The sequence below is a fragment of the Sus scrofa genome, chromosome 13 (assembly GCF_054392235.1).
Source record: "Sus scrofa isolate SSC_HxYL_T2T_F1_AM1 chromosome 13, Sscrofa_HxYL_maternal_Yorkshire_Landrace_v2.0, whole genome shotgun sequence".
Lineage (NCBI taxonomy): Eukaryota > Metazoa > Chordata > Mammalia > Artiodactyla > Suidae > Sus > Sus scrofa.
In genome coordinates, this window is record NC_139395.1 from 82,613,681 (window position 1) to 82,629,872 (window position 16,192).

The window sequence follows — 16,192 nt, forward strand, 5'->3', positions numbered from 1 at the left end:
CTTAATCCTTCAAATTCAACAATCATGGTTTTAGTTGCCACAAATGCTGTTGTTCTAAATGCTCTTCCTTTCACAGCAGGCTACTTTAACATGTTGTTACTCCTCCTTTATTCCCCCAAACCTGCTGACTTGAGATCTCTTCTTCCATCCTATTTGTTTTCCTCAAATTCATTTGTAGCTAAGAATAAAAGACTGGGAGTTCCCCTCGTGGTGCAGCAGAAACGAATCTGACTAGGAACCACGAGGTTGCAGGTTCTATCCCTGGCCTCTCCCAGTGAGTTAAGCGGTATAGGTCGAAGATGCGGCTTGGATCCCGCTTTACTGTGGCTCTGATGTAGGCCGACAGCTGTAGCTCCAATTCAACTCCTAGCCTGGGAACCTCCACATGCCACAAGTGTGGCCCTCAAAAGCCAAAAAATAATAATAATAAAAGACTGGGGTGATCCACAAGGGGAACTAATGCCTGCATCCTCTCTAGCAAGAGGTCGATGCTCAGGGAGGCTCAATACTGTAGGGCCCTACCTTCAGGAGTACAGGACTATGTCCGATGATGGACTTTGCTTTAGGGTGTAGGAGTGAGGAACAAGCAGCAGACAGGTTGGGAGATAAATACACCAACCTGCTAGAACAAGAAAATTCTTGCCTTGGAGTTCCCATTGTGGCTCAGTGGTAACAAACCCAACTAGTATCCCTGAGGACACAGGTTCTGCCCCTGGCCTCGCTCAGTGGGTTAAGGATCCGGTGTTGCCATGAGCTGTGGTGCAGGTTGCAGACTCAGCTTGGATCCCATGTTGCTGTGGCTGTGGTGTAGGCCGGCAGCTGCAGCTCCAATTTGACCTCTAGCCTGGAAGCTTCGATATGTTGCAGGTGTGGCCCTAAAAAGACAAAAAAAAAAAGGGAAGTAGAGGAATTGGTTCTATCTCCCCTCCCCCTTTTATTCTTTTTTTCCCCTAGCCATAGGCCACAGGTGCAGCCCTAAAAAGACCACACACACACACAAAGGAGAAAGTCTTGCCTCTGGAGTGAAGGAAGATACTGCCCATCAGAAGGAAGGCTTAGACTTCCTTCCCAAGTGCCCTTTCTGTTGCAGGTGCCGATGGTGGTCCTAAAATCCTCTCTGCTTCTCTCAAGTCGCTAAACCCACACGATAAAGGCTCCCAGGCAGGAGGTCAACTCTCTTGAGAGCTTGGTCTAAGTTCTCAGCCAGAGGTCATGGTTAAAAAGGGAATACTTATAATTTCCTGACGTTTGCTCCAGGGCCCCTTCACATTGGCAGTAGTTAATCACTGGTCACTGGTCAGTTCTGCTTTGAATTCAGTCTTGCACCTGTGTTTTGGGTTATGATATTTTTTATTTTTGTTTTCTTATTTTCCTGTATCTTGTTTTCTTGTGTCAATCCAATGCCATCAGTTTTCAGTTTTCCAGGAATTCTTCCTGTTGGTCTACTGGAGGTAGGTACCCTTTCTAGAAGCTTTTCCAGTAGTGTTACAGATCTTTTTTCAAATGTCCATAGTTCGTTATTTTAAAAGATTTTTGGTTAGAGAGGAGCCTGGTGCATGTGTTCAGGCTGCCATATTACTCCAAAAATTCAGTTTGTCCTCCTGAATTCCCAAATGAAACACTGTAATTTAAAGAGTTTTGTAATTTAAAGAGTTTTATTCAAAGCACCCTAAGCTAGCACCTTTGCTAGGGAACTGAAGAAAATCATTCTTTTCAACCTCTGCCTACTACTAAACACAACAGATTTCTGCCTTGTCCACTTCATTACAAAAGTGACCACAGCCCAGTTAAACAAGGTAAGTTCCATGAAAGAAGGGACATTTAAACATATTTTAATGAGAAAAAAAACACATGTATGTAAAGTTTGATGAGAAAGACAGTCCTAAAGAAAAAAAATGGTAACTTCCCCCAATTTCAAATGAAAAATATTCATTTCATTTACAAGGAATCAAGAGTTTGTTCCCATGAAAAGCAGTTACAATAACTCAAAAGCCACTGAGAATACAACAGATTAATTTTTCAAACTTGATTCGATTTCTCTAAAAGCATAAATGCCATGTGTATTGCTTCTACAAATTATATCCACATAAAACGCCATGTCAACAAGCATTTTATAAGTGTGCAACATAAATCTTTAAGAAAGCAAAAGAACAGGAAGAAAAGATGTGGCCTTTGTCTTTTGACAATGAAAAAATTCTAAATGGGAAGAAAAAAACACCACACATACCCCAATTAATTTCCACACTAAGATAATGATAGATACCAGGATATGATTGTTTGTTTGTTTATTTGCTATCTAGGGCCACACTCATGGCATATGGAGGTTCCCAGGCTAGGGGTTGAATCAGAGCTACAGCTATGCCACAACCACAGCAATGCAGGATCCAAGCCACGTCTGCAACCTACACCACAGCTCCTGGCAACGCTGGATCCTTATGGATCCTAGTTGGGTTCGTTAACTGCTCAGTCACACAGGGAACTCTGATACCAGGATGTTTTAAAACTAAAAACCACCTTTTTCAGCTCATGGATCCTAGTTGGGTTCGTTAACTGCTCAGCCACACAGGGAACTCTGATACCAGGATATGTTTTAAAACTAAAAACCACCTTTTTCAGCTCTTAAAGAAGTGTTATAGTAATTCACAACTGAAAAGGGAGAGGGGAAAGAAGCTGATGGAATTTGCTTTAAAAAAAAAAAATCTGTTCTTAGAGTTACCGTCGTGGCTCTGCAGAAATGAATCTGACTAGTATCCATGACAATGAAGGTTCAATCCCTAGCATTGCTCAGTGGGTTAAGGATCCAGGGTAGCCATGAGCTGTGGAAGGTCACAGACATGGCACAGATCCCGAGTTGCTGTGGTGTAGGCCAGCAGCTGCAGCTTCGATTCAACCCCTAGCCTGGGAACTTCCATATGCTGAGGGTGCAGCCCTAAAAAAAAAAAAAAAAAAAATATGTTCTTTTTAGAACCATTGGTACTAGACCAGAAAGCACATACTAGATAGACACTTAAAGGTTCCTTCTTGGCAAGGGAACTACTGTTTGCCTCAAAAGGAATTTTAAATAACCAGAAATTTTAAAATCTAGGCTTCAGTGTATCTTTTTTTTTTTGTCTTTTTGCCATTTCTTGGGCCACTCCCGCGGCATATGGAGGTTCCCAGGCTAGGGGTCGAATCGGAGCCTGTAGCCGCTGGCCTACACCAGAACCACAGCAACATGGGATCCAAGCTGTGTCTGCAACCTACACCACCACAGCTCATGGCAACACCGGATCCTTAACCCACTGAGCGAGGCCAGGGATTGAATCCGCAACCTCATTGTTCCTAGTCAGATTCGTTAACCACTGCACCACGGCGGGAACTCCAGGCTTTGGTGTATCTTAACAATCAGAGATCCACATTCCCAAGTAAAAGTAGCCAGCAGGAGCCACTGGTATGCACATAAGTGGTAATGACTGGCTTGTAGAGGGGGTTGGGGAGAAGCCCTAATCACTCCCACGAGGGCTAATTTCAAGCTCCCAACCCAATACCCAGGGTTAGGAAGAGGCCAGCACACTGGTTCTGTGGGCCACCTCTGGCACTGGGGTGACCATTGCTGGGTGTGGGCTGCCCCCTGAATAGAAAGAAGAGCAGCTGTGCCTTCCTTCTATTCAGGGGCCCCAATGCTCCCTCCATCTTATACTTGGCTGCTTCATGCATCTGTCACCAGTCCACCCCACTCTCTTCTGTCCCTTCACCCTCAAGAACCCTTCGACTAAATCAAAGGTGGTGGTGGGCTCCTGGGTCCACTGTACCAAGATCACAGACACAGATCACTATTTAGATCTGCATGGTCCATCCTACAGGAGGGACACTGATGAGGCCAGGGAGGGTAGAGAAGACCATAATTTCAAGTGATGAGTTTGGCAGACACCCAACAAAGAAGGGGTGCTGGTGATGCCAGGACAAGATTCTGATTAGGGCAAGCCTTCTCAAGATACAGGGAGGGGAAGGGCGGATGGGGACGGAAGGACCTGCAGGGAGACAAAGGGGCTGGGAGGAAGGAAAGTATTATGTGGGAAAAAATTAAGTACTTCATCCAAGGATTCTTGACTCTGATAGTTTAAATTGAATTGCAAATGACTTTAAAATAGCTCAAAACATTTTTATGTGAACTGAAGGAAAGGAGGGATTTCTAAAGATTGAAAAATATTCATTTAAAGGAAATATAATAAACCATCCTCAAGTGTCTAATAGATGGAAGATCTATTTCCAACATCCATTATGCTAATTAACAAGCCATTATTTTCACCAGTGAGATCCATTTCTAACATTTAATATGCTAATTTGATCTGATATAAAACTACAAAAATAGCAGAGACATTCGTAGGACGTGTCTCTGGAGGGTAGCCTCCTTGTTAAATGCCAGGTGCTACCCTGGGAAGCGAACTTTGATTAAAGCATCTAACCACACCTAGAGAGGGTCTTAAATAAGCACATAATACTATCCCACCTTATGTTTTACAGTAAAATGGGCTACTGGGGGATGACCCCTTCAATGGGCCATCATTACTGGAAGGTATATAACTGAAGGCACAAAATCTATTAGTAATGACTCCAACCTTTAGAAAAGGCAGTAAATTCAGTCTCCTTATTTTGAAAATTAAAAGGCAGCTTGGGAACATGGAGGAAGAGAAGAAGATGGCACCCAAGACCTGTGACTTCCTCCCTGGAGGACTCTGCACTACCCAAGAGCAGCTGACACCCAGTTAGCAGTTTCTTTTCCGATGACTGTAGCACCTTACTGCATGGGAAGATATTGGGGGGGATGGGTGGGGGGAGAAGCACCTCAAGCTTTTTTTTCGAACACTCATCCTGAATTAGGTACCCCCAAGTCTTAAAGCTTAATTTTTTTCCTGACACCTCCCACTCAGTCTACTGCAAAGGTTCTTGGTATAAGAATCAAAAGAAAATGTTTTGCAAACTCTAAAGTCTTATCAAGAAGGATACAGTATTCCTTGGAATCTGTACATTATTAGTAGTAACAGTGATAATTACAGTAAGTCATTTTTGCCAGTGTCCAGTAAATTAATTCCTGAGAGATGAGCTTTTCAATCCAGTGGTGACTGTATTACCTACAGATGTTGACTAAAGACTGATCATATGCACCAAATGGCACATGCTTGGGGTACAAGGCAATATGGGACAGAATCCTTGCCCTGAACAGGCCTAGGGTCTATACAGACCCACAGAATCTATACAGACCAGCTTGGACTGAGGGAGGTCCTCAAGTCCAGCCATCCAGCCAACGCCTACCCCCTTCTACAAAGCCTCCAAATAATGGCTGGCTCACAACTGCTCAGGCACTTTGGCAATGAGGGATCCTGTTATCATCAGAACTGAGATCCTCTCCTTGAGCTGAATGAGGTACTTATAGAAAAGAAAGTTCAGTGTAAAGAGAGGCTCCTCAGCAGTAGGCATCTGAGGCAAGTCATTTAAGCTCTGTACACCTCTTTCCTTGTCCATAAAATGGGCCTGTTATAGTGGGACCTACTGAATAGGGCTCTTGTGGGAACTGAATGAGAAAGCACAGTAATCCTCAAGCTGAGGGGCCTGTGAGGACACTCCACTGCGTTGGTATTTCAATGAGAAACTTTTTTTTTTTTTTTTTTTTTGTCTTTTTTGTCTTTTTTTTGCTATTTCTTGGGCCGCTCCCATGGCATATGGAGGTTCCCAGGCTAGGGGTCAAATCGGAGCCGTAGCCACTGGCCTATGCCAGAGCCACAGCAACGCGGGATCCGAGCCACGTCTGCAACCTACACCACAGCTCACGGCAACGCCGGATCGTTAACCCACTGAGCGAGGGCAGGGACCGAACCCGCAACCTTATGGTTCCCACTTGGATTCGTTAACCACTGCGCCACGATGGGAACTCCTCAATGAGAAACTTTTTAAAAAATGTCTGACATAAACATATCTTGAGTCAGATACCTACTCCATAATCAAGTGTTGGCACATGATTCTGGTGAGTGTGTCTGCATTTTTTTTTCCTGGCCTAATGAGAAAAGGATAGAAACAAATTTAGTATGAAATGGAGGCATTTGCACTGGGAGAAAACCGATGTATGTCACCATAATCTAGATTTCACAAGTGTGTGCACTGATAGGAGTTCCTGTTGTGGCACAGTGGAAACGAATCCGACTAGGAACCATGAGGTCATGGGTTCGATCCCTGGCCTCACTCAATGGGTTAAGGATCTGGTGTTGTTGTGGCTGTGGTGTAGGCTGGCAGCTGTAGCTCCGATTCGACCCCTAGCCTGGGAACTTCTGTATGCCATGGGTGTGGCCCTAAAAAAGCAAAAAAAAAAAAAAAAAAGAGTTTGCACTGATACAAACGGTAGGGAAATTGTGCCAAGGACATATGGCAGTACAGCCACAATGACGTTGAAGAGTCAAGGCCCGCGCAAAGGAGGTAGGTACCAGACAGCAGCGGGACAGGATTTAGTTCTAGCAGATCGTCAGCTATTGGATCACAGCTAACTTTTATAGGCTGTATTTAAATTATAAGTCCATGTTCTGGTTATGAAGTTGTAAAAGAACTATAAGTATAAAGATTTTATGCCCAGTTTTATGCTTATATATAAGTAACACTGTAATAAAGATAACCATACTGTGGTTATGTAAAACAATGTTCTTATTTGTTAAGAAATACATAAGTTTTTAGGAGTAAAGAGGCAGGCCAGCTCTCATTTGCTCTCCAATCTTTCAGTAAAAATAATCCACATATATGTGGATATTTTATAGAGAGAAGGGGGAAGGGAAGGAAGGAGAGAGGAGGAAATGGGACAAAATATTAGCAACTGAACCTGGTTAAAGGATGAATGACAGCCAAAGAATTACAGCATCTCAATCCTAGAAGGATCTAGCCCCTCCTTTTTTTTTTTTTTTTTTTTTTTTTCTTTTTAAGGCTGCACCTGTGACATATAGATGTTCCCAGGCTAGGAACTGAATCAGAGCTGCAGCTACTGGCCTACACCACAATGATGGCAACACCAGATCCAAGGTGTATATGCAATCTACACTGCAGCTTGTGGCACTGCCAGATGCTTAACCCACTCTGCAAGGCTAGCGATTGAACCCACATCCTCAAGGACACTATGCAGGGCCCTTAACCAGCTGAGCCATAGTGGGAACTCCTAGCCCCTTCCTCTTAAAGCTACAGATCCAGAACTCCCCCAGGAGTATTATCAGACCAGTGAGTCAGTAAGTCACATGTGGGTTAAGGACTCAACATCAGAATCACCAGGGTGGGTGTTTGCAGAATGTTTACAAATACTCCTTCCTCCTCTCTTTGGGGTTTGCTGCCACAAGTGAGCCTCAGTCTTGAATGCATGGTATCCCTACAGGTGTTTAGGACAGGAAGGATAAAGATCACAAAGGCAGCAACCTAAGGCATCAAATTAGGCTGCAGAAGATCTGACCAGCCTGCTCTCAAACAGGGTCTCTCAGGCAGTCTCCATGGAACCATGGTGCAGCTAGGAGCATGCCTTGGGGAACAAAAGGGACCTCAACAGGTTTAGCCAAAGGGAAATGACCATTTTCTTGAGCACTGACTCTAAAAATCAGGAACAACATAGGCTTAGGATAGAGAGGCAATGGCTCTGAGGGAGCAGTCCTGCTTGCCGACAGTGGATGGGCCGAGTCCTTCAGGGCTCTCGACCAAGAACAATGTGATGAGGTCACCTGTCCAGTCACCAATGATTCCAGCTCGGACTAATACCCTGGCTCACTGTACCTGCATGCCCCATGTGTTAGTCAAATCCAGTACATAAATGGAGGCACCAGAAGGGTTTATCCAGAGAAAGGTATAAACCAAATTATATTCTTTAAGCTGCAGGTCCCAACTGATTTGTGTATCCTAAAGTCAATTTGATGGATGAGTCATGACCCAACTTCTATTTGGATAAAGTAACATGCAGAGAAATACAGGCAAATCAGGCTACATTGTTCAAGCTGTTTCATGACACTTTTGTATCAGTTGTGTCATTATGAGTACAAGGGTCACAATGTAAATGCTTTTTTACTCTGGCCCATGGCATGTTTGAAAGCTGCTGCATCAGATGCTGAGAGGAAAGGCAAGAGAATAAGAGGAAAGGCAAGATAGAAAAAAAAAAATTACAGGAGCAGGCGCAGCTGGTCTGGTCACAGGAAAGTTCTGGCTAAAGTACCATAACCTATACACACAGTGACTTTATTGATGAGGAGGCTGACTAATAGTGGTGGTGATCCTGGAGGAAAGAAAACATCTGAGAAGACAGTACTTACGCGCAGCTGATCTCTGTGTTTCTAATTAGTCAGACAGGTTTCTTGTTTCCCTTTTTAAGGCAAAATAGACCATAACCTATACATGTGAAAATGGTCCACACATCTGGGGCATCAGTCCCTATAATAACAAAAGCTTGTGCTCCCAGGAATGCCTTCCTTGGAAGGATTATGGTAATTTATGTTTCCACAATTCGTCAGCTTTCAGTGACCTTCACCCAACAAGGAGTTAGTGAATCTCTAGGAGCAGATGCAGCAGCAACCCTGAAAAGGCTCCCCTCTTCTCCTGCTGCTCTTGGAATCACTCACACCAGCCTGATCCAGCTTGTTCTGATCAGACACGTATTCGTTAGACCGGATCTAAAGTACCACCCCCTCCACCAAAATCCTCAAAAGCAAAGTTGCACGTTCCTTGCACTTATTTCAACCTAAGTGAGGAAGTCAGCAGATACAAGAACTTCCCATCGGAAGATACATACACATCTGAACCCATGGGTGGTTTTGAACATTAGTGCCTATGGGTCCTGTCCTCGAATTCTGTTTAATTTTGATTCCCCAAAACATAGACTTGGAAAAAGGTTACACTCTTCCCAGCGCCAGCATTAATAATCCCTGAAAGGAGAGATTCCTCAAGCACATGGAAAACTGGCCATCTCACGTTGTCTTTTCATTAAGTACCTTCCAGGATTACCCTGGATGTTGATTAAATCAATGTCTCGGGAGCAGTGGGGTGATTATTTTAAGTAAATGTATTCCTTCCAGGCCATCCAGATAAGAGGCTATTGTGTTACTACCATTTCACTATTGACTTTAGCTCCGAGGTGTACCCTTGAGATCTTTCTTTTATTCTCCGCTGGTAGACAGAATGAAGCCTTAAGACTATCAGGTATTATACTCGATTCCTAATAGGCCCTGTTCTCCCCCAAATGCTAAAACAACAGCATCTTCAAAAACGCCCAAGTTTTTGGTTCTCCAGCAGCAAAAGAAAAGAGAACCATTTAGGTCACCCACAGGAGTTGGAAAACTGATCGCAAGGAGGAGAATATTTTTCTGTATGTAATAATACACCCAAATCAGATTACACACACAAGACTTTTTTAAGGTGGAGGAGAATGTGAAGTGTAAGAGTAATTTATAACAAAAGCGAAAATAGAATTAATGTAGGTCAGAGAACGCTGAATCAGGCTGAACAAGCACAAATAGGTCTCAAGAAATCAAGTGAAAGGCTTTAAACTTAACGTTCAACTTTCTCTATAAATGGCAAGAATTTTCAGACTTACATTAGGTAATAGAAAATACAGCAAAAACCCCTGGTTTTTGAGCTTTGCTCCCTTGTGGGTGGTGCACAGAGCACCACAGTAAAAAAAAAAAAAAAAAAAAAAGTTCTCAAAAAAAAGTTGCCTCCCTGTTAATAATATCAATTACAGACATCTTTGGGCTTTTTTTGCTCTTCCTTATATGTAAAAAAATGATTCCAAGGGAGTTCCCATTGTGGCTCAGAAGTAATGAGCTCAACTAGTATTCGTGAATACTGGGGTTCGATCCCTGGTCTCAATCGGTGGGTTAAGGATCTGGTGTTGCCATGAGCTGTGGTTTAGGTCACAGACTCAGCTCAGATTCTGCATTGCCAAGGTCAAAGAACATTCCAGAATGAAGTATTCTCTATGATCATTCTGGTCTTACCTATGCACACATCATTCTTCAGTAAAACACTGATACTATGTTCAAGGCAGGAGGAAAGTAAGCATTCCCTGTCTATACACTTTACAGCTGCAACAGTCTAGGCGTAACTAAGTTCATAAGCCCCATGAAGGCAGGACTGCCCCTTGTTCATCCATAAACACCCTTTATCCATAAGCCTTCAATCACTGCTCTCTGCATCTGGAACCATCCAGGCCTCCAACCTGATCAGAGTGATACAAAAGCCAGTGCCAGGAGATCAGCAGAGAAGGTAGCAGGAAGAGTGAAGAGGAGTTCCTGTTGTGGTGCAGCAGAAATGAACCCAACCAGTATCCATGAAGGCACGGGTTTGATCCCTGCTCCGCACAGTGGGTTAAGGATCCATCATTGCCGTGAGCTGCGGTATAGGTCAAAGACTCAGCTCGGATCTGGCACTGCTGTGGCTGTGGTGTAGGCCAGCAGCTGCAACTCCTATTGGACCCCTAGCCTGGGAACTTGCATATGCTGAAGGTGTGGCTCTAAAAAGCAAAAAAAAAAAAAGAGTGAAGAAACTTTTACTCTCTACACTCAGGACACCTGAAGCCACCCTGAGGTCCTTACTGGTATTTCCTTTGTATAAATATGATTTTGTTATATTGATCCGAATTCAATGTGGGCATTATAAAGCAGAGGAATTCAAAATAATGTCCTATATAAAAAAGAAACTTCTAAATTAGCTGTATTAATGTTCAACGAAATTTGTAACTAGCTGCTCAAGTCAGTCACAGGTATTGAAGTCTTAGAGGCATAAAGGAGGTTTTTGTTGTTTAGATAAAAGCCTACAACCTGAGCTTCCCTCCTCGCTCAGTGTCCCTGGAAATGACACTCAACAACCCTGAGCTTCAATTTCCTTGGCGGGGATAATTATACCCCCCAATAATCAAAAGCTAAACAAATGTAAATTATACAAAAGGGTGGAAAAAACTGTAATGACTATCTAGTGACTCATCTACAGACAATCTCGTGTGAGTGGTGGTAGTCAGGAGGTGGGAAGATACATAGGGGGCCAAAGTCCCATTAGAGGGCTGCCAAAGGGCTAAGAGGCAACAAGGTAAAGCAGTCACCCCAGGAGTGAGAGCTAAGGTAAGCACTATATACAAAATAGCCCATTTAATCTTCACAGATGCTAAGTAGGTAGTCTTAGTTCATGTTACTAATGAGGAACCTGAGACTCAGACAGATAAAAGTCCTATCAGGTAGCAAAAATGCAGACCTTAAGTCTTAAGAACTAAACTGGAAGAATTCCCTGGTAGCTCAGGGGTAAAGGATCTGGCGGCGTTGTCACTGGTATGGCACAGGTTTGATGCCTGGCTTGAGAACTGCATGACTGCATGCTGTAGATGCAGCCAAAAAAAAAAAAAAAAAAAGAAAAAGAAACAAACTGGAAAGTTGCACATCTTCAAGAACTTAAAACACACAGTAATCTTGTAAATCAAAAACAACTCAAAATGTATAAAAGCTCAACCACACAAATCTTTTTGCTAGTAGCATTTCAGTGCTTAAGAAAAGAACACTCAAACGTGCTTCCACCTAAGATAGTCATTCTTACAAATACTGCTTAGCGAGCAATTTTAACTCTGAACAGTAACATATAAAAACAAATATACCATAGGATAAGCAGGAAAATCACTTTAACACAATGACAAATGCTCTTCCAACGCTGATGTCCTCTCTTTTCCTCCACCCTCACTGCATTAGTGATTGCTTCCCGACACATACTCATGCTTACTCTCTCTCAACTATGCATGTGGAATTTGCACAACTGTTTCCCATTATATGTACTGCACACTTCCAATGACACAAATGATCTTGGATGATTCTTTGCCTCTCTAGTTCTCTTCTAATCAACTAGTTTATCCACCAACACATATTTATCTAAACTTCTAGAGACACCTAAAAAGCAGCTCCATTCCAGATGCCGCCAGCGTAAGCTGCAAATGAAAAGACTTCCTGGAGTGAACAACTCAAGCCCCAACATCCAAAGGTAACATTTATAAGCCTAACATGTTTTGGCACTTGAAAACAAACCAAAGATGCCAAGCTGTTGTCTCTGAAGAAAACAGCCAAAATTAACAGCAGAAAGCCACAAAACACATGGAGAAAGACGTGACTGTATCCTACTGCAGAAGACTGGGGGCCTAGGTAAAAACACTTAAAATGTATTCCCTGACTTACGTTTTTCATCGTCAGCATGCACCAGGGATGCTGCCCTTGACAAAACATCCAATGGCGTCTCCATTCCTGGCTGGAGCCTAAAAGAAGAAAAAGAGTGGGAGAAAAAAAAGAATTTAAAGGGACTTCAAAAGACTCTTATTATTAGAACAATTAGAATGATTTCTCCACCAAATGCAGATAACAATTCTGAAGGTGAACCTCTTCCTATCCTGGGAAGGAATCCAATGGACGTGGTTCAGGAACAGATAGAGAAAGGGGTTAAATTCCATTCTGTCTACTAAGCTAAACCTTGCCAATTCCAGAAGCAGCTCAAGTCAGAACTAAAAGGAGGGATACTGTGAATATTCATGCACTGCTATTTGTGCTTATAAATGTTTATGTGCACGCATAACATGCCTGCACAGACACAGTCAGGAAAACACAGTCCTCAGAACAAAAGCTACTCTATGAACACAGCATTACTACCAGTCTGAGGTTTTTGTTGTGGTGGCAGTTGTTGTTGGTTTATTAGTTTTCATAAAAATTACTAAGATTGGGAGTTCCTGTCGTGGCTCAGCAGTTAACGAATCTGATTAGGATCCATGAGGATGCAGGTTCTATCCCTGGCCTTGCTCAGTAGGTTAAGGATCCAGCATTGCCATAAGCTGTGGTGTAGATCACAGACATGGCTCATATCCCACATTGCTATGACTGAGGTGTAGGCCGGCAGCTACAGTTGCTATTGGATCCCTAGCCTGGGATGCCTCTGTATGACATGGGTGCGGCCCTAAAAAAAGCAAAAAACAAACAAACAAACAAACAAACAAAAAAACTAAGATTGAACCATCCTGTTCTTTTGCCGCCTTAGCTGAGAGATGCTGAAAAACTGTGCAGCTTAAAATATGCAATGTACTCATGAAACGTGTGAATTCCACTGGTAAGTCAAATGGTATTTTAAGTCCACTAGGAATCTTTATTTTCAAATGTTATGTTTTAGAACAAAATAATGCCATTTGCAGCAACAAGGATGGACCTAGAGATTATCATACTCTAAGATTATCATTATCATAAGCAAAGTAAGCCAGAAAAAAGACAAATAGCATATGTTATGACTTATAAGCAGAATCTAAAAAAAAAAAAAAAAAAAAAAAAAAAGGTAAAAGGAACTTACATACAAAACAGAAATAGATCCATGGACATAAAAAACAAATTTAGTTACCAAAGGGGAAAGAGGGGGAATAAATTAGGAGTTGGGGTTAACATATACACTCTACCACGTATAAAGCAGATAACCAGCAAAGACCTACTGTACAGCAGAGAACTATACTCAATATTTTCTAACAACCCATAAGGGAAAAGAATCTTGGAGTTCTCCTTGTGGTACAGCAGAAATGAATCTGACTAGAATCCATGACGATCTGGGTTCGCTTGCTGGCCTCGCTCAGTCGATTGGGGATCTGTCATTGCCCTGAGCTGTGGTGTGGGTTGCAGACATGGCTCAGATCCTGAGTTACTGTGGCTGTGGCATGGCCGATTTGACCCCGGCCTAGGAACTTAAAAAAAGGAATCCGAAAAAAAATAGGTACATAAGTATGTATAACTGAATCACTTCACTGTACACCTGAAACTAACACATTATAAATGAACTATACTTCAATTAAAAAAACAAAATCATGAGTTCCCATCGTGGCTCAGTGGTTAACGAATCCAACTAGGAACCATGAGGTTGCAGGTTCGATCCCTGGCCTTGCTCAGTGGGTTAAGGATCCAGCGTCACCATGAGCTGTGGCATAGGTCGAAGATGAGGCTCAGATCCCAAGTTTCTGTGGCTGTGGCGTAGGCCGGCAGCTACAGCTCCGATTAGACTCCTAGCCTGGGAACCTCCATATGCCACGGGCACAGTGCTAAAAAGACGAAAGAAAAAAAAAAAAGCTGTTCCCGTTGTGGCTCAGCGGTAACAAACCCAACTAGTATCCATGAGGATGCGGGTTCAATCCCTGGCCCTGCTCAGTGGTTTGGGGATCCAGTGTTGCCATGGGCTGTGGTGTAGGTCACGGATTGCCGGCTCAGATCCAGAGTTGCTGTGGCTATGGCGTGGGCTGGTGGCTACAGTTCTGATTTGACCCCTAGCCTGGGAATTTCCATATGCCGTGGGCATGGCCCTAAAAAGACAAAAATGATAATACTACCAATTATAAAGAAATATAATGCAAGCCATAAAAATAAATAAATTTTGTCGTGTTTTATCGCTCTCACCACCACCCATCACGAATTTATCTAGTTTTGTGTTTTTTAATAAACCTGGATTTTTTTTATGGCCATACCCACAGTATATGGGAAGTTCAAAGCTGCCGGCCCACACCACAGTCACAGCAACACTAGATCCAAGCCACATCTGTGACCTACGCCACTCCCTGTGGCAACGCCAGATTGTTAACCCACTGATGGAGGCCAGGGATTGAACCCTCATCCTCATGGATACCAATCAGATTCTTAACCTGCCAAGCTACAACAGGAACTCCTGGATTATTTATTTTTTATTTGTTATTTTTATTTTTTAGGACCGCACCTGTGACATATGTAAGTTCCTAGGCCAGAGGTCAAATCGGAGCTGTAGCTGCCGGCCCACGCCACAGCTATAGCCACAGCAACTCTGGATCTGAGCCAGCAGTCTGTGACCTACATCACAGCCCATGGCAACACTGGATCCCTAACCTACTGATCAAGGCCAGGGATCAAATCTGCATCCTCATAGATAACAGTTGGATTCACTTCCGTTGCGCCACAGTGGGAACACCTGGATTTTCATTTTTAATTCTGTTTTCTTAAATTACAGCATACCTATAAAAGCAAACATTGCAAAAGAGTTTAAAATGGTGGAAAAATCTAGATAATCATGCAACTTTTACCCAGCTTTCCTTCTTTGGATTATTTAAACATGCGCGCGTGCACACACGCGCGCACACACACACAATTATTAGGAAAACAGACACACCCTATTAGTTCAACAACTAAGGAAAAAACACCTTCTTCTGTGCACCCTTCAGAGACACTGAGCATTCTTTGGCCTTTACTGAGTACCTACCACGTATGTATGTGCCAGTTTACAAGGCATAACTGACCAGCTTTACTTTACAATAATCACGCTTCAGGCCTCCAAAGAAACATCAGGTCTTGGTCTTGCAATGTGGCTTCATTCAATAAATAGTATCTACTACATATTAAGGCAGGAAAAGTAAACAAAGCCCAATAGCTGCCTTCAAAGAACTTTCAATTTTCAAGATACGCCTACAAGAAACCTAGTTTTAAATTTGTTTTGTTTTGCTTTTTAGGGCCACGCTCACGGCATATGGAGGTTCCCAGGCTAGGGGTCCAATTGGAGCTATAGCTGCCAGCCTACGCCACAGCCACATAGGTTCCGAGCCGAGTCTGCCACCTACACCATAGTTCTCTGCAACGCCTGCTCCTTAACCCACTGAGCGAGGCCAGGGATCAAACCTGCAACCTTATGGTTCCTAGTCGGATTCATTGCTACTGTGCCACGACAGGAACTCCAAGAAATCTGGTTTAAAGCAGTGGTTTTCCAAGGTGTTTTGGCACTACATGTTCATATATTGTAAGAAAATAATTTTTCTAGGACAAGTAAGTTTGGGGAGCACTGAAATAAACCAAATTAAGCAGTTTCTTTTCCTTCCTGTGCTTTCCTCTTCTTTTTTTGGCCATTCCCACTTCATGCAGAAGGTCCCAGGCCAGGGATCAAATCCAAGCCACAGCAGTGACAACACCAAGTCCTTAACCTCTAGGCCACCAGGGAACGTCATTCCTTCCTGTTTTTGATGTGCTGCCCTGCCTTCTGCTGGGGACAGAGGCAGCGAGGATGGCAGCTGTACACTTGAAATTTCTCAAATTTCATTGGTCATTCTTTTAACCTAAAACAGCTCTAAGGGAACACTTAGGGAAGCCACGGATTAAAGCACAATACATTATGTGTCAAAATGGTGCTATAAACAAAATCTTATAGA

The 16,192-nt window shown here is 43.0% G+C and overlaps 1 protein-coding gene and 1 long non-coding RNA gene across 10 annotated transcripts in view; one reads left to right on the forward strand and one right to left on the reverse strand.

Annotated features, from left to right (window-relative positions):
• Nucleotides 1-16,192, reverse strand: part of VGLL4 (vestigial like family member 4) — a 175,005-nt gene that overhangs the window by 143,780 nt on the left and 15,033 nt on the right. For all 9 annotated transcript variants that reach the window (XM_021071118.2, XM_021071114.2, XM_084989513.1 and 6 more), the window contains one exon: nucleotides 12,192-12,268. In XM_021071118.2, coding sequence (XP_020926777.1) covers nucleotides 12,192-12,255 — 64 coding nt within the window. In that variant the 5' untranslated portion in view covers nucleotides 12,256-12,268. The remainder of the gene's footprint in view (nucleotides 1-12,191; nucleotides 12,269-16,192) is intronic.
• Nucleotides 1,347-11,883, forward strand: LOC146397429 (uncharacterized). Its single transcript, XR_014823850.1, has 3 exons — nucleotides 1,347-2,787; nucleotides 3,330-5,720; nucleotides 6,377-11,883. It is a non-coding gene; the product is annotated as an uncharacterized LOC146397429 (long non-coding RNA).